Genomic DNA, 27,606 nt, shown 5'->3' on the forward strand with positions numbered 1-27,606 from the left:
ATGGACTAAAATAAAATATTTTAATTAATTGAAGATTAAATATACTAAAGCATATAAACACAAGAATTACAACCGAAATAAAACAACAAAAAATTATTTGGAAGGGTATCTTTTAATAAATAATTATTGATTCTAGCGATACTTTTTATTTATTATCATTTATAGTAATACTATAATAAATCTGCAATATGTATTAAAAGTGAATTATGTATGCAATATTTATGTATTATAACTGTTTTTTTAATAAAATGTGTTATGCTTGTTTGGTAAGAAATTGACAAATTGTATTATAAGTATATTAAAATGTGTGATAAATGTATAATTTATCAATAAAACGTGTGTTATATATGTTCTATAAATTATTCTCTATAATATATATGTATTAAAATTGTTTATTAAAAGTGATTAAATGAATAAAATATGTTATTGATATAAATAGTAAATATTGGTATTTAATATAGTATATTTAAGTAATTTCCCAAAAAAAAACAATGATTTGAGAACCAAAATTACTATTTTATCATTATTTTCTCTTATCCTTTTGGCGGACCGAAATGGGACGAAGCCCATGCAGAGCCAAGTCCGATGAAATCATTACGCTCTCCATACAGTGGGACCCACAATCCCTTTTTCTTTCGCAAATCAAGTTAAAGCTTTTTTACTTAAAAAAGTCAAAACGAACCGCTTCAAGCTGATTATTCTTACTTAACTGTATCAATCTTCTTCTCCATCAACTTCATTTTTTCTGAGCTTTTTCTCTTCACTCGAAAATGCAAGATCCGTCAAATCCAAATTCCATCAAGTTGCCGACGACAACGTCTTTTTCAACTGCATTCCGTCCATCTCACCACCGACGAGCTCACTCGGAGGTGAATTTCCGGTTGCCGGAGGATCTAGATCTGGTGTCCGACCCATTCGATGCACCTGCCGGAAGTTTCGAGGAGATCGGGTCGGAGGATGATTTCTTCTCTACTTATATGGATATTGAGAAGCTCGCCGGTGGATCTAATCCCACTGATATCGATGCTGCTGCTGATGGAGAGAAGAGGCCACGTCATAGGCATAGTAATTCTGTCGATAGTTCAAGTTTGTTGATGACTGAGAGTATTGAAGCTAAGAAAGCTATGGCTCCTGATAAATTGGCTGAGCTATGGACTATTGATCCAAAACGTGCCAAAAGGTACCTTTTAAATTGTGATGATTATCAACTTGATCAACTCTGTTTTATATTGTTTTCCTACCAAGTAGGGGTGTCAAAAATGAACACAAACATAGGTATCATGTTCGATTCATCCAGAATTTTAAGGGTTGAGCTCAAAATAATTTGAATTGAATTCAATTTCAACTCATTCAAATTTAACCCATTTTAAGAAAATTCTCAATTGAGCCTAATTCAATCTCCAATTTTAATATGTTTTAAAATTCTTTACTAAGATATGTTCATATATTAAAGGTATGAAATATTATCTATTTAACATTTTTTAGGATTTATCTATCCATTTGTTACTTTTTAAAAAGAAAATCTTGAGTTGAAATTCGAATTGTGATTATAAAAGTTAAATATTACTATATTATAATTATTGAGATTAATCAGGTCTGGGTGGGTCAAGACCCAACTCGTTTTCTAGCCCATTTGAGCCCAAAGTAAACTTGGGCGGGTCAAGACCCAACTCGTTTTCTAGCCCATTTGAGCCCAAAGTAAACTTGGGCGGGTCAAGACCCAAATCGATTTCTATTTCAACCCATTTTAATATCTTCAATTTCAACCCAACCCGTCCATTTGACACTCATACTACTAAGACCATCTCCAACCCATCTCTATTTTACTTTTTATTATCTATATTTAGAGAGTAAAATAGAGAATGGACTCTCCAACCCCCCCCTCTATATTACTCTTTATCCTCCATTTACAGAGATGTGAATAGTAGTTCTCCAAATTTGAAGAATTACTATTCACCTCTCTATTTCACTTTTTGATTATTTTAGTATTATTTCTATTGTAGCATCCATTAAGTCTTTATTATTTATAATTAATTTTCTAATATAATATAACATCTAAAAACATATTATTGACAAGTTACTATTTTTATCTGAATTAATAATTTTCTAATCTATTTTTAAAAAATCGTCACTTTAAATATGTAATTTCAAATTATTTTAAATATTATTTATATTATATGAGGCTATTAATTAAGTCTTTAATTGTTGAATTATTTTCTAAGTAATATAACATCTAAAAAAAACATACTATTGATAAGTATACTATTTTCATCCCGAATTAACAATTTTTTTAATTTTTTTATTTTAAAAAAATTGTCACTTTAAGTATTTAATTTAAAATTATAATTATTTTTCACTATGAAGAATACGCAAAATCTACATGATAATTCAAACAACTTACTTTTATGTTACAGTGATAAATTATTAAACTACACTTTTTAATGAGCATGAAAATACTCTTTACAATAGTTCAAAATGGAATAGGGGAAGTAAATTAGTACACGAAATAATTGGATATAAGATGAAATTGTTGATTTAAACAATTTTTAGCTACACATAAAAAATATGGACAAAAAATTACTCATTTTGAACTCTGCAATGCATTAATAGAGCATTATGGGAGCAACGTAACAATCTTGAAAGTCGAGTATTTATGTAAAATTTAAAATTAATTTTTACGATAATGCATTATTTATTATGTAATTGTATTTCATCTATGATTTCACTTTTATTTGAATTGATTGTTAGTATGTATTATACATAATATTCGTTGTACTTTATTTTATTTAGAAATTTAGAATAAAATATAATTTTATATTTAATGAAAAAATTGAAAAGAATAAAATTTATATCACACGAAGATTATATAGATTATAGGGTAATTATTTACAAAAAGAAGACATGATTTATATTATGAAATACGAAAAAATAAAATTGAAATAGAAATAATAATATAATATTAATTCTATATTTATATAGTAAAATAAAGGATAGGGTTGGAGATGCTAAGTGATCGTTGATTCGCCTCGCCGAAATTTTTTTCTTCTCTGTTAACTTATGCCCCTGTTTTCTTTTCATGGATCTGAATTTTCAGATAAAATTATTTCTATTGAAGAAGATTATGAAGCTAATCAAGTTGTTTTTCTCTCTTCACTGCTTTGCTGAAGAACGAAGTGAATGAGGAATGTCATGTTTTTGTTCTTACTCGTTTTTGGTATTGAGTATTATAGAACACTCGAACTCAATAGGGCAGCTACTAAACCCATACACACAGTCACAGAGTAAGTAGAAATTTCTTTGAAGCAAGTATATACAAATGCTAAAGCGCACACAGTAGAAAGAAGGGCAGTGAAGCACCAGGGTGACTTAGTGATCAATGACGTGGATTGAGCATTATGAGGTCTCAAATTCAATTTTCAATTGAGACAAAAATACTAGATGATTTCTTTTCATGGTGTATCTAGAGGGGGTGCCGTGGGTTCACGTGAACTCATGCTCTTCTCTCTAGATTATATATAGTAGTGTTATATTTTTTAAGAAAATATTTAAATATAGATGTGTCAACTCACATTAAAAGTATCATATAATAGACGAGAGGGAGTTGCTCGGATAGTAAACACCCCTCACTTTCAACCCGAAAGTTGCGAGTTCGAGTCACCAATGGAGCAAAAGGGGTGGAATTCCTAGGGAGGGTAAAAAAAAAGTATCATATAATAATACAATGATGATTGATGCACTTCTCTAGGTGAGGATATAAATTTAAATCTTAGTATTTATCTTGTCTTTTTGAATAACACCTCTCCAAATGGTTATCGATTACACTTTTGGCATTTCAATTAATTTTTCTTTTATTTTTTTCTTTAATCTTTCAAAATTTTCAAGTGTGTTACATCAAAAAGTCTTAAAAAATTAGCATGGTAAATTTTCTATATAATTAAACTATATGTGTACATTAAAATTTAAAATTAGTAGTATTATATATTTTTGACCTTTAATTTTTAAAATTTAATGGTTCATATTAAGAACCTAAAAGTCAAACCGATCAAATTTATATTTTAGATGCATTTTTTCGTAATCGTGCACCATCTTACTGAAATCTTGAATACGTCTTTGGTTTCTTCTCATATGTTATAGCCTTAATGGGCAGAGTTACCTGAAACCTATTGCTGGTGGGAGGTGATAGGTATCCCATGAAATTAGTCAAAGTGCGCGAAAGCTGGCCCAAACACCACAGTTATCTAAAGAAGGGCGACAAAGCACCTAGATGAGTCAAACCAAAGCTTTTAATCAAAAGCTCCAATGTGTTCTTAAACTAGAACATTGATCACAAACCTTTATGTATGTTACATGGAGAACAATTAGGACACAAGGTAAACGAGATAAATACCAGATTTTGGGGTCTGAAGTTGGTAATTCTTCATTTCTCACCAAGAACCATTGTGTGCCCCAGATTTATCTTTCTATCAAAGCTTCATCCCGGAGCTTTAACTATCCAAAACGAAGCTATGGAATTCAGAGTTCTTATTGCAAGTACTTATGTGAATACTAACCCGCATCTTGTCTAAGAAGCACGTGTACTCCAAAGAGGAATTCATGCTCCTATAGCACAAAAAGAATCTCCAGCACTCCACAATGAGTATGTGCAAACAAGAGTTTCACTTGCATCCAAAGACAAAATTTAAGTCAAAATGCTACATATAGATACATATACCATATCACTTATCAGTTAATGATCAACTTACATGAACAATTTATGCTATTGAGATGAAATGCATAGTATCACTTTGTAAGTTTGCTGAAGTATACATGTATTGATAAGGGAAGAAATAGAGAAGAAATTCTTAAGTTCAGATCTGCTATTTTTCTGACTTTGAGAATTTTGCGCAGGATTTTGGCAAATCGGCAGTCTGCTGCTCGTTCTAAAGAGAGAAAGGCCCGTTATATATCTGAACTTGAGAGAAAAGTTCAGACCCTTCAAGCAGAAGCGACCACTCTTTCTACACAACTGACCCTTTTCCAGGTACTTCTTTCTTTTATAGAACTTGGTTCTAAGTTCTAAAATCTCTAGGTACTTGCAGAAACATACAACTTATTCCACAACTTTGGTTATTTTTGGTCTGTAAACTTCGGCAGAGGGATACAACTGGGCTAACTAATGAGAATACAGAGCTTAAGCTCCGGTTGCAAGCAATGGAACATCAAACTCAATTACGTGATGGTATGCTATTGCTTTCCGCTGCACTGTTGCAATATTGTCTTTTGGTATAAATAGTCATTTTGCCCTTCCATCTCAAAATTGTCAGCTACTTATAAACTCCTTGCCTGGAGGATGGACTGAACAAATAAAATCTAATATTAAACGACTTACCTTATCCCTCTACACTGAGATAATATAAAAGTTTCATCTGTGATAGAGCAACTACTGATGTTGTGCAAATCTTTCTCGTGCCATTCCAAATTTACAGCTCTGAACGAAGCACTGAAACAGGAAGTTGAAAGACTTAAAATAGCTACAGGGCAGATATCAGCTTCCTCAGATGCATACAATTCAGGAATGCAGCAAATTCAATATAACCGACCAGCATTCTTTCCTCATCAGTCGCATCCAGGGTCAAGCAAATCACAGAACATACAGATGCCACAGTTTCACCACCTCCAGGGCAGCATGTCTAATCTGTGTCACCCTCTACTTTCGGGCAGCGCACAGGCTCTGGCAGACGCAACGCAACAAGATCCCCTCGGTCGTTTTCAGGGTCTTGATATTAGTAGCAGGGGTTCTCATCTTATAAAGAGTGAAGCCCCCTCCCTTTCCACCAGTGAAACCAGTAGTACATATTCTAATTGAGTTGCCAATTTGTGCGTTACCCTCCCAACCATATTTATTAAACTGTCCATAGGCTGACACGTGTTACTAAACCGTAGGAACTTCATTATTCTTAAAAAAATTTTGATTAGTTATTTGTCCCATTAGACTCGAGTTTAGGTTTAACAGGTCATGAGATATTTCTGTTTCTGTTCAGTTTCCTTTCTTAATCTGAACCAGACCTTGTGATTTATTCATGTAACGCTTATAGGAAGGTTGTCCACTGTCACCACTTCTCGGTGTTGCAGTGTCATTGTCTTTGTGTTGTTGCATTTTTTAGTGTGTGAACTACTTCACTCTAGTCTTGAATAACTAATTATGGCTCCATAAGTTGTACTGATAAATTATTTCATTGTATTAGTTGTAAACTTCCCCTGTTTCTTACCTACGGTTTCTCTTGCCACTGAGTTGTAGAACATGTTTTTCACTTCATTTCATTGCCTGGACTAACAATAACATACTTAATGTAATTCCACAAGTGAGGTCTGGGGAGGGTAGAGTGTAACGCAGACCTTACCCTACCCCTACCTATGCATAAATGCAGGCTCCACTGTTTATCAGCTAGGTAAACTATTTTGTTTGAGCGCCTGAATGTTGAGCCACTTGTATGTAATAGATAGAAATCAAGGGAGATAGCTTCAGATTCCTCCACAGAGGGAATGCAATAGAGGAAAGACTACTGATGGATATAATTCTGGATAGGATTGAATTGGAGGTATACAGATGGATGATGGTTGAGATTTCTCTTTTAACGCCTCATCAGTTAACAATTCTGGAGGACCTTGAAAGCTGAAGATACAAAGATGACATGCCATATCTGAACAATGTTGAATGGAAGAGATTACTTAGAATTTTCTCATAGAGTGGAAGATGGTGAAATTTCTCTTTTGTATTTGTTATATTTTTGTTCTTTTCCAGAAGATTCGTTTTCTTTTTTTAGCTTTTGATTTATGTAAAAAGACACTCATTTGCCATGAGATTCTCATTGTATATCAATCATTTATGTGGAAATTGTTGTTCAGGAACCATTCTTTCATTATTGGTTTACAGAATTCGTGCATCCACAATAAGAGTGCGGTCTCAAAACAAACATTTTTTGGACACAACGTACCAAAAGGGATCCTTCCTAAAAACACATATCAAAAGAATGTTTTGGGGCCGAACTCCAACAAATAAGCTACTTGATTCTCAAAGTCTAATAAGTATTTTTGTATCTAACAACATTTCATCACGCCATTGAAAGATATCCAGAAACTTGTCCCGCTCTATTATGATGGAAAATAGAAACATAACTATTCAATTTAGGAAAAATTACGCGGATAAGCAAACATATACTAGTTAATTAGCTAACATAACCATAGTTTGAATTAAGTACGGCTTGCAGCTTAATTTTAGCTGTAATTACGTAGCTTATACATATACAAATACAAATTATACACATTTATATACAATATATGACAGATATACAAATACAATTAGTCTCTCTACCCTCTCTCGCTCGTCTCTCTCCTCCCTTTGCAAATAACCCTTATTATTAATTTATCTATCTTTTCTCTGTTAATTATAAGTGCTTTTGTTTGTAATTAGACAATCCTAAAATTTGTGAATAATGGAGAGACTACTAAAAAAAACCATTTTCTACTTCTTTTTTTTGGGGTGTGAAAGGGAAGGCTTTGGATAAGAGAAAGAAAAAAGGACTTGGTGAGAATTACACTTCAAATATGATAGATAGAAAAACCAATTGACTTGTAGCTTTTCATTTTCCTGTAAGTTGTGAATTGTGATTATGATTTATGGGGCATGTCATGGATGAGTGACATATATCTACCGTAATTCCATGACCAATAATAAAAAAAAAAAATCCACAAACCTAAGCATTAATATCTTTTTCCTAAAAAAAAAATATATTTCTTTCATTCCTTTTTAGTTGTCATGATAACTGATAACATTTGACACAACCCTTAAGAAAAATTAAAAAGGAGTATTGTTTAACCAATGAATCCTCTCTTGATTATTTAAATTGACAACTACTCCCCCCGTTCCTATTAGTTGTTATCATTTTAGGTTTCATATCCTTTAAAAAATTATGTAAGTTTATCATCGTACCCTTATTAAGTGTTCTCTTGAAGTCAAATTTTCAATAAATGAACATGAATTAATTTACTTTGATTAACTAATTTGACCAATAAACATGAATCAATTACTTTGTTTTCTTATGTTGGACAAATGTATATTTTCAAGGATAATAACTTTCAAGGGGTAAAATAGGAAGGATAGTGTTATTTATGCATTGACTTATGAAATAACAAATATTTAGGACCATCTATTTTTAGTAAGGACGACATATAAATAGGAATGGAGGAAGTATTTTGAAACAAATATTTTTAATATACATGACAATTAAAAAGAAACGGAGGAAATAATAAATAAAAGAAAATATTCCTACGTACTTTCTTATGAATTATGATTATTGAACTAGGAAAGATAACTAGAGGTGCGAAAATGAAAGTGTAACAGGTGTGATGAATAAAATTATTTTACTTTTATTAAAGATTTCAAATTCAAACAGTAGGAACAAGAAATCTTTGGTTTATATACATTTTTTTTATTAGCTAGGTATTACATTGCATTATCTGGTTCGGCTTGATTATAAAATTAAATATAAAGTGTAATAATTGGTTATATAGGATAAGGAGCTAGACCTAAAAGAGAAACTTGAGATGAAATTCTCTTTTCATCTATCGCTATGTTGTATACAATAATGAATTACGTGCCTATTATGAAAGTGGATAAATCCAACATACTAGTATAAATCGAAAACGATTTGTTACGTTGAGTCACATATATAGTCCCAATTAGCATTTAACTCTGAAAGGCACATCACGTTTCACTCCATATTTATTTCAAATAATATAAGGTTCACATTCATTATTTCCCTCTCATAAAAATGACTATGAAAATACACTAGTAACTACTCTAGCACACACAATGGGACCAAAAATACCCTAAGAAATAAGAAGACCACATAATTGCACATGGCAAAGGTAGAGAAAAGACACTTATGATATAGAAAATCAAGTGTGGGGCACTTTTGTGGATGCTCTAAGTGACCATGTCATTAAATAACATCCACTATTTGTAAAATTGTGTCTTGTATCTTGAATCTCTATTGGACACATTTCTTGTATAGTAGGAGGCAAGGCCCTCTTGTAGAAAGGTACATTGTGTTAGGGTCCATTTGCCATGTTATTGAATTTCAATTGGGAGATATATGGCTCACAATTAGTTAGTAGAAACAAAGGGATAATTCTCACTTGGTATTGGCTCCTAACCTAATAACATTTGGATGAAATACACATGACCTTTTTGTGCTTTTTCATTATTACAAACCTAAGTTTTAATCATTTGGTTTTCCCACTTGGTGATACTTCAATAGTCATGATCTCCATGTATTCTTCCCTTTTTCAGCCGGTAATATAGTCGTATTGTAACTTATTTCAATTAAAAGTACTTTATTCGAATATAATAGTATAACAATAATTGCTGATGAAATTGACATGAGACGTCAATTCTGAATTAATTTCATTTTATTATTATCTTTTTTTCAAAAAATAGAGAATAACTTCATATTACTGTCCATGATCTAAAGCTTAATGAATTTAGATTAATATAATCTTATTGCGTATATATATATATATATATATATATATTTGTTTTACTTAACATCAACTTATCTCTAGTTTAAGTTTGTGAGTCATTTTGAAAATGTGTCTCTAACTAACTAAACTGAGTTAAGGCAAAATATTATTGAACTTTATGGAAATTGTAAATCCCAAAATGCAACTTTCATATATTCTCAACGTGAAAAGGACAAAAAATATCTTAGGGCAAGAAAAAAAATTGTAGTAATTATTGGACGTCTCCAACTCCAACTTCTCATTTTTTTCTTTTTTCAAAAAACTCTCTTAAAAAAATTCATTTACCAACCGGGGCATCTATAGTAAGCTATTATAACTATTCATCTTTAAAATATATTCAGAAGTCTATTCATATTTGGATTTTTCAAAAATCATGCTTAATATATAATAATGATAATAATGTATTTTTTTCCTCACCCTAAGATATGATAATGACGTACGGATATACTAGGGGTCGTAATGTCCGCTTCTTGCATGTTACCCTAACATGGTAGGCCCTAAACGTTCTTACATTATAACTAACCCTATTTTCGTTTCAATTTATTTGTCCTATTTTAATTTGACTCAAAATTTTAGAAAGTAAACGAACTAAGAAGAAAATGAGTGAAAATCTTCTACACCCTCAAACTTTGGCTTATAAATCAATCCCCCCCCTCCCCCCTCTTAACTTTGAGAAATAATCAGTATCTCGCTTTATCTTATGAAAATTCTATTTTATGCTTGTCATTTTTAATGGAAAATGTTTTGAGAGGGATTTGAGGGGTATATATATGATTAATCAATCTAATGTATGTGTTGAAACCCTTTGTATTATTAAGACATGAAAATTTATAGTATTAGTAATACATACATCAATAACAATAGAATGTACGCATAGACTAAAAAAAATGTACCAAATATACACTAAAAAAATATACCAAACAAAATATTAATATATAATACAAAGAGTAAACAGAGGGCATTTTTATTCTTTTCACATAGTTTGATGGTAAGGACATTTTTGAGCCAAACTATAAACGAAGAGAATTTTTATTCTTTTCACATAGTTTAAAGACATTTTTAACCCTTTATACACTATTAACCGATCCCTTAGAATCACTTTTAAAAAATTGGTCAAATAGTAATTATTGCTCAAAAAAAATTTAAAAATTAATTAGTCAAACACTATTTATTTCTCATCAAAAGTGCTTAATAATTTTCATAATAATTTGATTATAGAAGATTGACCAAACATTATATAATTAGTTTGAATAAAATACAAATGATTGATGTATAGAAAAAATCACGATTATAATATCATTATTCATTGTAGCACGTAAACTAATTACTTGGTTGATTTTGTCTTATTATGCTAACAAATTTGCATAATTTGTGGACTAACCACGTGTACTTGTTTTTTTTCCTTTCTAAAATATAATAATTAATAGAACTTCTAGGACGGTTACCTATGAAGAATTGAGCTGCAATAGTTTGTTTGTTGGCGTTTTTTAACATATGGACCTAATCTTACAATTAAAAAATGAATAGCCAACAACTGCCTTTTCATGTTCATGGCATAGCATCTGTTTAGTTAATTTTGATGCCTCATATAATATGGTTTGGCACATTTTTCTTTTTGCCTAATTTGTTTTAGGAAGTTAGAAAAGAGTAAAATAAAACTCATGAATTAATTACCTTTAGGCAAGTGCATTAAGGATATTTTAAATTTGTCAATTAGAGGTATCGTTCAGAATTTAAAGTTTGTGAGCTTTCTGATCGCCGTTTCAGATTAAAAACAAAAGCTTAACAAGATTCTTTTCGGCCATCAGATCAATAATACATTTAGTTAATGACTTCCCAATTTTTGGTTCTTGCAATTTATTGAATTTCTCAATACAAATAAATAAAATCCATTCAATACTCAGATGGTCTAATAATTTATATAGTATAATATTGTATTGAGTAATACTCTATTTCTCTGTTTTAATTTATGTGATATACTATTTAAAATTTGTCTAAAACAAATAACTTTAAACTTTTCTTTAGTTTAGCACTATTTGAGATAATTCATAAACATTTATGATCATATTTTAGTCTATAAATTTTAAAATTCTTTTGTTGTTAAACTCAAATATTGTCCAACCTAACATTATCACACAAAGTAGAACGAAGTGGGTAATAATTAGACATAACTTATGTTTATACAAAGTGAAAAGAAGAAGAAAAAAGAATGTGTTGTTTGTAATAAATTTTAATGTGATAAAAAATAGTTATAATCACAAAAAAATATGAAGAATTATAATTTTATTGATAAATATTATGGTACAAATCTGTTTATTTGTTGATTCTTTTCTCCTAAAATTTCTCCATGATTCGAGAGTGTTAATTAGGGGTGTACGAAAACCAAATTGACAGATAAATCGAACAAAAAAAAACGTTATTGGTTTATTGTTATTGGCTTATTGGGTTAATAGTTATTTAGTAATTTTATATAAAAAATTTTTATTGAATTATTGGGGTAACGGTTATTTAATGGATTTATAAATAAAAATTATTGGATTATCGGTTCGATGTTGATTTTTTAATATTGAGTTATTGGGTTAACCGATAACCCATTAAGAATATAATAATTTAGTATTTTAATTTTTAGTCATACATAAATATCAAACAAAAAATATTAATGTAATCACTATATTAGACTATAACTATAAGGACCCTACACAATTGATATTATTTAACTCTGCTTTTTGCATTTACCCTTTAGGTTTTAGTATTACTTTATTCTTTAGGTTCACAACGTCAAAATCTAAAGAACTGAGAATGGTGACGGCTAGGGTTTGCAACGATGACGGCAAGGATTAGGCAATGGCTAGGATTGTGAATTGTGAGTATTTGTTATACTTTTGCTACACTAAGCAGAATTGTTGCACTGAATGAGTAATTTGATTTCTCTCTTTTTTTATTTCACGTCAAATAGTTGGACAAGTCATATTTTTGTTTTGAAAGCATTCTCTTATTGGTTAAACCGAAAACCGAACCGTTAAAGACCAAAAATCGATAAACCAAAAATCGATAATAAATATCTTATTGGTTTGGTTATCAATTAGCATATTTAAAAACTGAAAATCAATAAACCGAACCGATAATACTTAAAACCGAACCGATCGATACACACCCTAGCATTGGTGGCGTATTTTTCGAACTAGGATGATTTGAACTTAATATCCATGAGAGATTTTGTGGGTTTTGTTAAAGTCTTTGATTATCAAAAAGTTCAATTTTCAAGAAGAGTGACATATTTTGATCTTTAGGAATATTCAAGAGTTTGAGAAAGACAATATATGATGTTTTCATAATCTCTTTATAAATATTCAATAGTTATGAGATATTCAAGATGCTTCTTAGAGAAATATAATATCTTTTATATAGCTATAAACTAAAATTTAAAATAAAATAATCTCAAAAATCTTAACTAAAATCGAACCCATCTTACCATCTACAATGTGTTCTATGAGTTCAAACCTTTTTCTTTTTAGGAAGCGGATCTCAAAGCTTCCTTAATGCATTACCCAAGTGTCCACGTGCAACATAAAAGCATGGCTCCAATATTTAGAAAAAATTCATCTTTGATTTTCATCCATCCCCTGAAAACACTTTTGTGAGTTACAATTTGGTCTTTAAACAACCTTTGACCAAATGTAGGCACAATTACCCTTACATTTCTTTTAGTACGGACAGACGACTTTCTATCATTTGTTCACACTATAAAGCAAGAGTACACTAGTTCATATTAGATAAATTGTTTGGTGTATGATATACTTTTTCTACTCAACTATATTTATCACTATTAGTTTTTCACACTTCTTAAGAAAGAAAAATAAAATCATAATTTTACTATATCACTCTTTGAATATAATAATATACAATATCTTGAAAAATGTAATAGATAAATGACTATAATTAATGATGAGGATAAATAGGAACTAAGTGTAAAATTATCCATTGATTTCATAAAGTGGACAAATATTATTGGATATCCCAAAATAGTATAATTGACAACTATTGTTGAACGGAGGAAATACTATTCTTTACAAACTACTCCCTCTGTCCCTAATTACTTGTCCATATTTCCTTTTTTAATTGTCCCTAATTACTTGTCCATTTTGACAAATCAAGAAAGGATAAAAAAAAATTTACCTATTATACCCTAAATTAATTACTTTGAAAAATGAAATCTTAAGTTTTTAATTCATCCAATTCATAATTAATAGGGGTAAAATGGTAAACTCACTATGTCAATTATTGTTTTCTTAATAGGTGTGTCAATTCAAAAATGGACAAGTAATTAGGGACATGGGGAATATTGTCTTAGAGAATGTAAAGTAGTTAAGAACTTCATTAATTAGTAGAGGTTTGTTATCTTGTTACCACATTAATGGGATATATCAACGGGGTTGTTCCCAGAGTTTAGTTTATGTGACCCATCCTTCCCTCCCGAGATCATATATAGTAATAAATATGTGAATTCATGCTTAAAGTATCATATAATGAGATGATGATTACGTGCACCATTCTAGGTAAGGGTCTTGAGTTTAAATCTTATTTTTTTCTTTCTAAAATTGAGTTACATATCTCTAAGGGATTATTGAGCATTTTTGGCGTTTTAGCTATTATTATTTTATTTTATATTTATTTGTTTGCTTAAATCTTTCAAGACTTTCAAGTTTGTCACATTAAAAAAAATCCTATTTTTTAGCACTATAATTTTTTTTACATAATTAAATTAAATATGTATATTAAAACTAGCTAGTAGTACTGAATGATATAGCATATTGTCAATATGTACAACCGCTCTTAATACATTTCGACACGAAATATAGCTATACAAAAAAATACCATTTAAATAGATAAGAATTACTTTTGGATATGTAATTTTAAAACTTTTAACGGATATAGTAATTATAAGAACCTAAGTCAAATGGGTCAAAGTTATATCTTATATCTATACTTCCTTTGTCCATTTTTACTTGTCCAATTTTGACTTTTTATTTGTCCTTTTTTACTTGTCATTTTTGACAAATCAAGAAAAGACAATATTTTTTAATTTATTATATCATCAATTTATTTAAACAGTTAATGCTTTTGAAAAGGCCAAACACAAATACAACCCCTCAAACTTGCCCTCATTTTTCATTTTGGCACTCCAACGTAGCCTTGTTCCATTTTAACCCTTAAACTCCATTTTTTCTGTACCATTTAAACACTTATACTATTTTTTATGATTTGTTTTTATTTATGTTCTTCAATTACAATTTCTTATTTTAAAAAAAATAGTCGTGTTCCTGTTAATTAAAAAAATTAAACATTCGCGAACGAACATAAAAATTTTCAAACAATAATATTATTTTTTGATATTTCTCTGTATTTTTGCATGAAAATAAATTGACGAAAGTTCTTTGATTTTCTTTCTTAAACATTCAATTAAATTAAATAACACTACTTATTTATTTTTTCTTATCATCTAGGCTATCTAAATTTAACGCAAATACTCACTTTTAATTTTTAATATAAATCAATACGAATAAAAAAATCCATCTTCAAAAAGACTCGACTGACTTTGTTAATAACACTACTAAAAAAAGACTCTTGTTCATTGCTAATAACACTACTAAACAATGTTAAAACTCGACTGACTTTGTTAGGTTGTCGGTGATTTTAAAGAAAGAAAACCAACACAATTTCGTCGGTTATTTTTCACACAAAAATACATAACACTCTTAAAAAGAAATTATTATTTTTTAAAAAGAATTATTTTTTGTTTTTTTTTAACTAAAATTAAATGACACATGTCGATTTAAAATAAGAAGTTGCAATTGAAGAATATATATAAAAATAAATAAATCATAAAAATAGTATTTCGTGTTAAAATGAAACCTAAAAAATGGAGTTCAAGGGTTAAAATGGAACAAAGCTAAGATAAAGTGCCAAAATGAAAAATGTGGACAAGTTAAAGGGACTCTATCTGTGTTTGGCCTTTTGAAAAAGGTAGAACATCTTTAATGAGTAAATTGATTTTGGAATTCTATCAATTAATAGAGGTAAAATGGTAAAATCTATGTCAATTTTTTTTTAATAGGTGTGCCAAGTAAAAAATGGACAAGTAATTAGGGATAGATAGAGTATTTTCGTAATAGACCGACCTAATATTCCTTCAAAATCTTGAATACATCTCTGCCTCGTGAGAATTCGCCTTACTTGTACTCTTCTCTTTGAGGTTCCTTTTTTATTTATCAATAAAAATTAGCCTTAGTCACCACGGCAAACATGTCAAATTTATATCTTAGATTCACCTTTTTCTAATAGTAGTTATAATACACTCATTCTTCCAAAACTCATAATATGTTTTTGCCTCATTAGGATTAATAAAATAAGACCTAAATCGACTTACTTATACTTTCTTTTTGAGATTCCCTTTTTATATATTAGGTAAAACTAGCCTTAGCCACCCTTAAAAAAAAGGCTTGTTCTATGGTAGTAGAATAGTTAGTTACAATTAAAAAGTTTGTTGAAGCAAGCTTCCAACTACCTACGTTGTCACCTACTTGAGTGGCGCAACTTTTTAGGGGAAATAAGAGATGAAAACAAATGAATGAATGAAAGGAAAGCGTAGAAATAGGGTTGAGAAATATTGCATGTGCTAAGTAGGGTCAATCATATCTCAAGTGGAACAATTGCATGTGCGTTTTGGTAGTTGTTTTATTTTATGACTTTAAAAAACAAATGGTTCTAATACTCTTTCTTTCTTTCTTTTGTGGTTTCTCACACGGTATCTGCATTGGAACTCTAACTAAATTCAAATCATGCACGACATAATCCATTTGAGGGTGATGCTCCCAACAAGATTTTTTTCATATTCAGGACTCATATCAAAATCTCTGGTTAAGGGTGAAGCAATCCCACCAACTGCACTACAACTCATGTTGGTCTTATTCTCTTTCTTTCTTTTTGGTTTCTTACTCAATGTCCAGAGTCTACATTGGAACCCTGACGATCGCGCACTTCAGGGCTCATTCAGGAATGGCGCTCCCAACAAGATTATCTCCATATTTAGGGTCGAATCCGAAATCTTCTATTAAGTGTGAAGCAGTCTCACTACTGTACCACAACTCAGATTGATCTAAATATTCTTTCTTTCAAGACGTGAGCACTTTAAACTTGTCACTTTCTAGTAGAATTAATTACCATATCTTATGCCTAAAATTCAGCTTCTATTTTTTTTTTCTGTATAAATAGAACTTTGTCCATAACCCTTAGCTCATATCAATTCCCACATCTCTTATCCTCTCCTTAGTTTTAATTTACTCAATGGCTTCACTTCCACTTGTTTTCTTCTTTTTAAGCTTTTGCTTCTATTCTACTTTTGCTGGTTATGGAGGATGGCAAACTGCTCATGCCACTTTCTATGGAGGGGGTGATGCCTCTGGCACAATGGGTATGTATATCCACTTGTACTTTCTTACTTTCCATCTGAGCGGCTCAAACACATGAGTGGTCTAAAGCAAAATCCAAATAGAGGCCTTAAATTCTACTATATATATTTTTGTGAAGTTTATTATAGCCAATTATTTAATCTTTCTTGAGATATAGTATTCAAGATTTGTTTAACTTATATTACTTCTTTTACAAATAATACTCGATATTTTTAAAATATATATATTTATAACCTATTAATTTTTAGAAAATGAGGCCCTCAAATTTGGGGGCTAAGACGATTGAGCCGCTCCTGCTTTCCATATAGTTTTTCACATTAAAATCAAGTTAACTATACATTAATTATTAACAAAATTAACTTGTATACATAGAAAGTGTATAGATTTTGTACATTACAAGTGGACTTTTGACTTGTTTTAACTGGTAACATGTCATATTTTCAAAATTACTAATATGGATGTTGTTAGCATATAAAAGTTAAACTTGTTATAGTATAATAACATATATGGTTGTCCAAATGCAGGGGGGGCTTGTGGATATGGAAATTTGTATAGCCAAGGGTATGGAACTAACACTGCAGCACTAAGTACAGCACTATTCAACAATGGTTTAACTTGTGGTGCTTGTTATGAGCTCACTTGCAACAATGCAGCTCAATGGTGTCTCCAAGGGACTATTACAGTCACTGCAACTAATTTTTGTCCTCCGAACCCGTCTCTGCCTAACAATAATGGTGGTTGGTGCAATCCTCCTCTCCAACATTTTGATTTAGCACAACCTGCTTTCTTGCAAATTGCTAAATACCAAGCTGGTATCGTCCCTGTATCTTTTCGAAGGTAAACTTTAGTAATTATTATAAGAGTACATTATTTATAAAAAGTAACGAGTTCAGTTGAACATGTACTAATATGTGGATTTTGTTTACAGGGTACCCTGTATGAGAAAAGGAGGAATAAGGTTTGCAGTAAATGGACACTCTTTTTTCAACTTGGTTTTAGTGACAAATGTTGGAGGTGCTGGTGATATTCAATCAGTTTCAATTAAAGGGTCTAATACTGGATGGCAAGCAATGTCAAGAAATTGGGGCCAAAATTGGCAAAGCAATTCTAATCTAAATGGTCAAAGTCTTTCATTTCAAGTCACTACAAGTGATGGAAGGACACTCATTAGCAACAATGCTGCACCAACTAATTGGCAATTTGGACAAACTTTTGAAGGGGCTCAATTTTAATTAATTAATTTACTATAAGCACAAATTGAGGGGTTTTCAACTTGTAATTTGTATATGGCATGAAAGGGGTGAGTAGGTTTGGGAGAAAACTCCCTCATGGTGGGGAGTTTGGCTCTATTGCTGTGGTGGCTGGTTTGCACCCGCTTAGGCCTATTAGTAATTTTTATTTTTTTTTACAATTTTAGAGATATTTGATTAGTGGCCATTTATGGATTTGAAGGTCACTTGAATATCACATAGATTTGTCTATTAGTAGTACCTAATTCATTGTGTAAGCAGAATTAGGGCAACTTCATGTCATCATGTTATCCTTCTTTATAATTGCTTTGGTACATTTTCTTCTTCCATATCTTTCTTTTGTGTTTGCCTTTCATTTGAATAATTTGCTTCTATAGGCAACGCAAGTGAATAAGATCAATAAAACACTTACACTAATCCTTTCAAACTTATAAGTTGGTCAAACTAGCTTGTAAGTATTGTTTGGCGTCTACACGCTTGATAAACACTAAAAGTGCATATCAGTCAAGTGCTTATAAGCCAAAGACATAAATTGGTCACCCAACTTATGGCACCAAATAGTCACTTTTAGGATTGTTGTTTTAAGTCTAAGCCAGCGTTTGTAAATTATTTAATGTATAGACACAGCTTAAAAAGCAGACAAATATTGTTGCTGCTGCTTCTACGCTTCCTCAAACTTTAGAACAGTGTTCCATAAGTTCAATTTTTAGTTCAAAGTTGAAGTAGATTCTACCTTAAGTTTAGTTTTTTGGTTCAAAACATTGTGTCCGTAAGTTCAGTTTTTAAAATTTACTTCAGAATTTTAGCTTTATCGTCCTGAAGTATAGTTTTTCAATTCATGCTTCGGGGACATTGTGCAAATTGAAACTTCAAGCTTGTGTTCATTTATTGTGATTTCAACTTCTGGCAATTAGAGAAAAAGACAGAATAATGAGTATAAGAAAGCAACAGCAGTAGTAGTTCATACTTCAATTTAGTTGGAAAAAATGGGTATAATAAGAAAGCAACAACAGTAGTAGTTCATACGTCAATTTAGTTTTCTTAGGATTTGGATGACTAAACAATACATACATTCATGAATTTGTGTCATTAAGTATGAACTCAACAATTTATACTTCAAGATTCTGTGTGTCAAGTTTGAGCTATGTAGTTCATACTTCAATTTAGTACTCGTGTGAGAATAACATGACAGAACTTATATCATCTGAAATTCATGCTTGGTTGCGATATGAAAATAGACATTGATGTGGATATGAAGAAGAGAGGCAGGCAATAAGCAAGAAGGAGAAACAGGCAATTCATTTTTTGAAGTGCTTGTTAAACTTGTAAAAAAAAGAGTTATCTATCCGAGATGTTAACATTTCAACAACAACACACAAAAAATACAAGCTGTTTACAAAAATCTGTACTATGTAACACCTGCCACAAGGACAGCGTAGATGGTGAGAGTCGGTGACAATTGCCATTGTTAGCTTAATTCTGAAAATCCAAACTGAAGTTTGGAAACAGGAAAGATTTCCAGATCATCCTCATTCTATGGAAAAGGAGAATCAGGATCAAAGGAATGCACACCTAAAAGGTTTGTCTCATGCAAATCAACATGCTCCTACTTGGTAAAAGAAGACTCTATAGTTCTTTGTCCTTGGAGATACTCCGGGGCAGCCTGCTAATGCTCTCATCCACTATTTTGTAGTGCCTTGAAAATTGCCTGTGGATCTTTCCAGCATATCGATCCACTTGGTCTTCAAATTTATTATACAAGGCAGGCACAGTAATGAATATTATCGTTCCTGTGACGAATTGTGAAGGCAAAAACACATCAAAATTGCAACCTGACCGTGGTGTAGAAAAACACAGTTCAAACCATGGAAGATGCAAATAAATTGTTGTTGAACTTTGGGAAATATGATTTGAACCAAACAAATGCAATGAACACAATCTTTGCAGAAATGGGACCGACTAACTAAGAGGATGTTTATTGTGGTGGAACTATATTATCTGCATGGGGTCATCAGACAGTGGATCAACAAATAAGGATGGACATGAAACCAGTAAAAATTCGATAAAGAAGTGCATCGCTTTTTAAGCATATACCATTCTATTTGGTCACTCCCACCCAATTTTAGACGATATTCATTGGTTTCACAGGAAGGCCAGTGCATAAAATCTTAACGATTTTATTCATGCAAACTTGAGATTTTCTTATCAACTACAATATAATCTAAGCCTCAATAGAATAAAGTCAATCAAACAACTGTGCTTCAATCCCAGACTAATCAGGGTCAACTATATAAATCTTTTATATCCATTTCACTCTATTCAAAACTGTTTATTTTAATACTAGAGATTAATTAATCTTTTAAGACGAATCAAAATCATCTCTACATGAAGATATTTGAACCAAGGAGCATGCAATATCTTCATTTAGAGATATGATTGGTACTAATAACAATAACCAAAAGTGTGGCCAAACAATCAATGAAACTGGAATAGACTACACCTAACCAAGGTCTAAACCCTACCAGAGGCTAGTAAGTAAATTCTTTTTTTTTTTTCCGGAAACTGGTAACTTTGGCTAGTAAGTGAATTCTTTCATATCTAAACTTGGGTGGAAGGTGTTACTGTTACCCAATATTCATGCTAATGGAAATAGTAGATATCTGGTGGATTAGTCGAGATGCGAGCAACTAGCATGGATACCACCGATTTAAAAAAAAAAAAAAAAGAAATAAATAAGCATCCACTCTCATATAACATTGTTGGTTTCACAATAGTCATAAGATCTACATTTCACTTCATTAGGTATCTTCAATCACATATCATTTTTTTTGAGGAACAGGTAACTATTTTCAATCATATATCATTATGTACCACCCCTCCATTTTCAACCATCTTATTTTACTGCTATTTAGCATCTTCATTTTCTTTGTTCTTTTTTTTTTCTGACAAAGTAAAGATTTTATCAATGTGATGAGGAAAATCACTGGTTTACAGGGGTTGATACAGAAAGTAAAAACACTTGCACAAAATATGATTCTGTAAAGGGAAAAGGGTCAAAAATACCCCTCAACTTTGGTTTATTGTTTGACTTTACCCTCGCCGTTAAAATGAAGTTAAATTTACCCCTCCCGTTACTAATTTCACCAAAATTACCCCTCATTAAATGGAATCCCCAAAATTGACCCAAATTACCCGAATTAAAAAAAAAAAAAAAAAAACCAATTCCCTATTTTTAACCCAATGCCCCGACCTGCCCCGACCCCTCTAGAGGATAACCCGGTTGGGATCTTCAAAGACTTCTCTGTAGATACTTTAGACACAATTTTTTGTTTTCTAGAATTAACAGCACCGACTTTTCTAACTCCCGCATCTACACCTCCTAAGATCTTAGATGAAGATTTTACCATTTTGAGCTTTCTCTGCTCAGGAAGAGACTATGTTGCGCGGACTCTTCATTTTTGAAGGCGAACCCGTCTCGACGCGACACTGGTGCGGGTGCGGGTGCGGGTGCGTGGTGCGTGTCGGATTCGGTCAATCCGATCCGGACACTTTGACCAGAGCCGAGAAAAAAATTTGGGGAAAAAGAGATCAGTTTCCGGCGACCTCTTCAGAGAGGCGGCGGAGCTGTAAGAAGCTTGAAAAAGTAAAAAGAAGAAGAAAGAGGAGTTTTTTCTTCATTGAAAAAGTAAAGAGAAGAAGAAAGAGGAGGAGTTTTTTCTTGAAAAAGTACAGGAAGTACAACTTTTTTATTTTTTTGAAAAAGTAAAGTCTTTTCAACTTTTCTTGAAAAAGAAAACTAAAGGCTAAGGGTTTCTCTAGATAAGTGTGTCCTTTTTTATTTATAAAATAAATTAATACTTTTAATGTTTATTATATTCTCTCTTTTCTTTAACAATTATACTCCTTTTATTTTGTATGTAATTATACCAAAATATGCAATTCATTATTAAATATATTTCATAAATATTTTTAATAATATTTTATTTTATATATATATATATATATATATATATATATCCACTTATTTGATTATACTAGATATATTATTATTGTTGTTATTGATATAATTTATTTTTCGAGGTACTCTAAAAATAATAAACAATTATACCATGTATATATAATATATTACACCTTATATTATATATACCATGTATACCAATTAGCCGTATCCCCGCACCCGTATCCATACTCGGATTCGCACCCCCGAATCTTAAAATTTAAATTTTGCCGAATCCGACTCTCGGATTCGCATCCGTCTCGGATACCCGCACCCGAGTCCGAGCAACTTAGGGAAGAGAATGCTTTGCCAAAACAGATTTTCATTTTCTTCTCTGTCTCTGGCATCTTGTAACTAGAGGAATCCAATTTCAGAGAGTGAACACTCTTTGGTGGCAGCGGTGCCTTTTTCTTCATCATTTCTGAGGGTTCAAGAGAGTAAACCTTGGAAGAAGGTCTTTGATCGACCACATTCAACTTCTTTCCCTGTCCTAGCATACTCCCTGGAGGAGCGGACGGTTTTTGATTGACCACAGTCACTTTCTTTCCCTCTCAGTGCGCACTCCCTGGAGGAGTAGAAAGCTTTTGCTCAACTGCAATCACCTTTTCTCCCTCTCCTAGCATACTCTCCAGAGAAGCTGAAGAATAGGGAATCGGGTTATCCTCTAGAGGGGAAAGGGCAGGTCAGGGAATTGGGTTAAAAATAGGGAATAAGGTTTTTAAAAAAAGTTCGGGTAATTTGGGTCAATTTTGGGGATTCCGTTTAATGAGGGGTAATTTTGGTGAAATTAGTAACGGAAGGGGTAAATTTAACTTCATTTTAACGGCGAGGGTAAAGTCAAACAATAAACCAAAGTTGAGGAGTATTTTGACCCTTTTCCCTTCTATAAAGTATAAAAGATTACCAAATCATCTAAACTGACTGGGACCTCATGGCACTCACAAAAAATTGACTAGAAACAAAAGGCATGCTCTCATTTGTACCAAAGTGTTCTCAACTCATTCAAAAGCTCTCTTATTTCTCTCTCCTTCTATAAGCCACAAAAAGGCCAGCTACATCTCAATGTCTTTGCCTTCTTTTTCCCATTGGCTCGATACCTAATTGAACAACACATCCACAACTACAGGTAGCATTGACAACAATATTCTGAAATTTTTCAGCATAGTCTATCATAACTAGTCTACGGTCGGACAGTTTAACTGTAAATGATCAAGATATTCTCCCTAGTCTTTGCATATGTAGCACAAAGTTCACATACGTAATCCTCTTCTTCTTCAAGTTTTCCACTAAGAGAATCTCCCTTCTTACTGCTAATGAAGTGAGAGAGCATACTTTCCTACGAGCTCTAGGAATCCAAACCGATAAGCATAAAAATATTGTATCCTCTCAATTCAATAAAGTTTTGTAGAAGGGTTTTACCAAGAAAATTCCAATCCCTTTCCCTTCCATAGTCAATCATCCGGGTCCATCAATCACTTATTCCACTTAGAGTAGGACCATTGAATTTATGTTAGTTCTTCAAGCATGTCATTCTTAGAAGAGATTGAGCCTAAATATCTTAATTGACTACTTTTAGGCACTAATCTTCTTATGGAAGCTAAATTTACTACATATACTTTGTCTTATTTTTACTTATCATTAAAATCATTACCCTCTGTAGTAATGCTCGTTATGCTTTCAACTTTTGGTTGACTCCTTGACTAATTGCGTCAATTAATACAATGTCATCCCCAAATAGCATGCACCTTAAATCTTCATTCTCCGTACTATTGAGTATTGATTATCTCATTCATAACTAAATACAAGCTCAACAAAACTCCCAACGTAGGCTCATGTGTATAAGAGACTTTTAAATCTCCTCCAAGGCTCCAACTGTTCTCAAACATGCAACCCCTCCTTCTTACATATCCGTTACTGCGTTACAGTATTCATACTTATTATGTGTATACTTTCTTTTTCTTTTTACATGTTACTTTTGATATGTACGTTGTTTTGTCTCAAAGACCCAGCAAAGAACATTCTTACTTCATCATATATTTTCTCTATGTAAACGAATATGAAACCATTTTGCTGTTTACAATAAATTTCTGTAAATCTTGTTAGCAAAATAGAGTCTCCATAGTAAATCTACCCGATGTTTGTACTTTATTGCTCTTTTCCATAGTATGATTCATAAGTTTAATACTATAGTAATCTATTCAAATCTGTTTCTCTTGTTTGTCCTTACTAAATTGGAACAAGGGTGCTCAGTCAAACAAGGGACCAAGGAAACTCAGTAAAGTACAACAAGAAATAAATAGGGAAGGATAAATTCATTGAACACATATATCTATAAAGATTCATCAAGTTACATCATATAATGTAATGAAATAGGCACATACCAATATATGCAAGTGTGAAGAAAGATATTACGCTTCCTATGACAGATAGAAGCCACAGAACAATAACTACCTGCAAACATGTCAAAAATTGGCCAGCTCAGTTCTATGCAAATGACAATTAGTCAAAACTATAACCAACAGTCCAACACTTGTATCCTAAGAATAAAGTAGGACGCAATATTCAAGATATGATAACTACAACCCATAAGTTAAGCATCAGCTACCAAGGGTAGCTCTATGGAAGTAGATTACTGTAACATCATCAATTGCTAGTCAAGCTGGATAATTTATTGCACGTAAGACAGAAAGGAGATGAAGCCAGTTGTGGGCCTAAAGGCACAAATTACGCTCCACAAATTCCCCAGGTAATACTTACTACTCACTATGAAATAAATCAAACTACAAACATCGAGATTCATAAGCACCTTATAATTGTTGAATGAAAACAATACATTACTGGTCATCTGCAACCGATGTCACAGAGTTACTAGATATTCTCCACTCTGTTATCTTGAAAGTTAAAACATTACATAACAACAATGGCTTTTTCCCTTTCTCAACATGATTCCAGGTCAATTCTAATTTTCTCTCTTCAGTTTATGCACTTGGGAAAAACACTTAAATACCTAATTCGAGATCATTGTTTAAGTTTTTTCAGAGCTCATGATTTAGTTTAATTTATTGTAGTTGGATGCACAATGTCCAGCATTAATCACACCCCTATGTTTTTGGCCCTTTTTTTGTTGTTTTTGGATAAGGAATCACATCCTCACGCTTAACGAGCACTAACCTTGAAGAAGAGTTTGAAATCTTTGCCAAGAGTGATATCATGAGCCATGAGAAGCATATAATTAATTTTGACCCGAAATGATGCTGCAGCATTATTAACCATTTCTTCTGACAAGACTAACTCTGGTAATGCTGGGAGTTGTCTGTCGAAGATAGAAAAAAGAAATATCAGTTGAACTTCTCCATAGGAGAACGAAACACAGAAGGAGACAAATATCTGAGCAAATTAGTGAAATGAGTATGGGAACAATACTTCTTCCTGAAGGCTGCATAGTTCGCACGGAGAAAGAGCAGAACTATCAGAATCAGTAAAACATCAGAAGAAACTGACAAGAAAGGTAACTCTGAATACTCAAAGATGATCCATGCGACTGTAGCAGCAACAATGATGCCAAAAGAGACACGCCTCCGCCTCCACAATATAACGTCAGCAGCTTATACCAAGTGAAATAACAAGTCAGTCACAAAAAAGTCATCAAGCAACAAGAACAAATTTGCAAAAGACACAACTTAAGGAAAATGTAAACCATTTAGCAACTGCATTGAGAAAGCTACTGCACTCAAAGAGGAAGTAGAGGAGGTAATGAAGCTAACATATGTGGAGATTGTCAAGAAATATAACTAAGCCTTCATTAGAGAGCCATCTTTGATTCATATAATGATTGAGCTCTACTACCAAAATCTATTTTTAGAACACATCCCTCATACAAGGCAAGAGAGAAATACGCATAAAAAAGTGATTCAACCAGTAATAACATGAGTTGTTAAGCTCTATACCGCCATGAATAAAGTCAGAAAGTTCAACCATAAAGCGGCAGGGCCACAGTTCCAGGCATTTCCAGCATGAGCACAAAAGAGAATCATATACAGGCATAGTTTTTCACTTTACACGCTTCCTAGTCTTAGTCCTTGGATCAATACATTATAATTGCTATCCTAACATAAAATCACAAACTTAAGACTCAGAATTCATATTTAATCGAGGTTATATGGTCATATTTTCAGACAAAATATCAGCTTCATTTCTATGAAACTTGGCGTAACAGTTAAACCGGAGAGCGAAGTTCTGCCAGCTGATCTCTATGAGATGAAATAAGGAAAAAAATAGAGGAATTTACCTTTTCCGCCGCCCATCATCTGGTGGAAAGAGGTTTCCCGGCCGAACAACTTGTAAGCAGAGCTAGTCGCCGCCGATGTTGACGGAGCATCAGAAGCACCGTTATTACTTCTCCCATCTCCGTCCCCTTCTATGTTGCAAAGATCGTCGGAATGCCCCATTGAATTTCACTATAAAGTATCAAAATTCACATCACAAAACCCCAAATTTGAAGTTTTGAAGAAGGAAGATAGAGAAATTCGCATACTTAAACCTATAGCTAAACAAAATCTGATTCCTTAGTAGGGTATGTTGAAGTCCATAATCATGATGGAAGGAAGCTAATTTGGTACTAAAAATTTCAACCAACCAATCGATGATTACAATGAGAATGAGAACATCTTTTTTTTTCCCGTGTGGGGGTAATTATGACGTGGATGCGGCTGCTTTAGTTCAGCAATATCTTCACGCGCCACTAGTGCTTGTCCTTCACGCTCCGTCATTTTTCAATTGTTTCCACTCAAATGTGTTTGGTAGGTCAGAAAACATTTTTCAGTTTTTTGTCTTTTTTAATCGATTTCACGTGATACTTTTCATCTCCCACTAATAATAGATTTAAAATAATTGTTATAAATAGATAAAAAGAAATTACCTACTGTAACATTTTTATTTACTTTGAGTTGAAATTTAAATTTAAAACATCATAATTTTCAACTTATTTCATTTATTAACCATTACATCATATCCTTAAATGATCAATTTTTCTACATTTGTCTAGTTAAATTTTTTTACAATAAAATAATTTTTTTTTAAATAAGAAAATTGACGTGACTTATAAAATTAAATAAAGAAAATAAATTTGACAAATGGCATTCCTTGTTCTGATTATTTTTGTTATTCTCAGACTCCCGTTCCCCCACCCCCACTCCCCACTTTATCCGTCACTCCTTGAGACAAATAATATTGAAATAATATTTTTTAAAATAATATCTTTTTTACTTATATTATAAAAAAAAATTAATTTTTTCAGGAGAATGGTTCCCGTAAACATCAATCAAACACA

At 31.9% G+C, this 27,606-nt stretch overlaps 3 protein-coding genes across 3 annotated transcripts in view; 2 read left to right on the forward strand and 1 right to left on the reverse strand.

The window, feature by feature from the left end:
* The first annotated feature begins 762 nt into the window (after positions 1 to 762).
* The window catches only part of LOC125819302 (bZIP transcription factor 18-like), a 279,276-nt gene continuing 252,432 nt past the window's right edge, over positions 763 to 27,606 (forward strand). Inside the window, exons 1-4 of the mRNA XM_049498766.1 lie at positions 763 to 1,180; positions 4,888 to 5,020; positions 5,134 to 5,218; positions 5,466 to 5,610. Coding sequence (XP_049354723.1) covers positions 771 to 1,180; positions 4,888 to 5,020; positions 5,134 to 5,218; positions 5,466 to 5,610 — 773 coding nt within the window. The 5' untranslated portion in view covers positions 763 to 770. The remainder of the gene's footprint in view (positions 1,181 to 4,887; positions 5,021 to 5,133; positions 5,219 to 5,465; positions 5,611 to 27,606) is intronic.
* On the forward strand, positions 16,827 to 18,607 carry LOC125819340 (expansin-A8-like). Its single transcript, XM_049498792.1, has 3 exons — positions 16,827 to 17,032; positions 17,555 to 17,867; positions 17,959 to 18,607. The coding sequence occupies exons 1-3, from the start codon at positions 16,906 to 16,908 to the stop codon at positions 18,260 to 18,262; spliced, it is 744 nt and encodes a 247-aa protein (XP_049354749.1). The 5' UTR covers positions 16,827 to 16,905; the 3' UTR covers positions 18,263 to 18,607.
* On the reverse strand, positions 19,578 to 26,930 carry LOC125819341 (reticulon-like protein B16). Its single transcript, XM_049498794.1, has 6 exons — positions 26,818 to 26,930; positions 26,566 to 26,734; positions 25,701 to 25,881; positions 25,449 to 25,590; positions 24,659 to 24,728; positions 19,578 to 20,070 (listed from the first exon to the last, which is right to left on the reverse strand). The coding sequence occupies exons 2-6, from the start codon at positions 26,723 to 26,725 to the stop codon at positions 19,907 to 19,909; spliced, it is 717 nt and encodes a 238-aa protein (XP_049354751.1). The 5' UTR covers positions 26,726 to 26,734; positions 26,818 to 26,930; the 3' UTR covers positions 19,578 to 19,906.

The sequence above is a fragment of the Solanum verrucosum genome, unplaced genomic scaffold (genome assembly GCF_900185275.1).
Source record: "Solanum verrucosum unplaced genomic scaffold, falcon-dt-bn FXZP01000207.1, whole genome shotgun sequence".
Taxonomy (NCBI): Eukaryota; Viridiplantae; Streptophyta; class Magnoliopsida; order Solanales; family Solanaceae; genus Solanum; species Solanum verrucosum.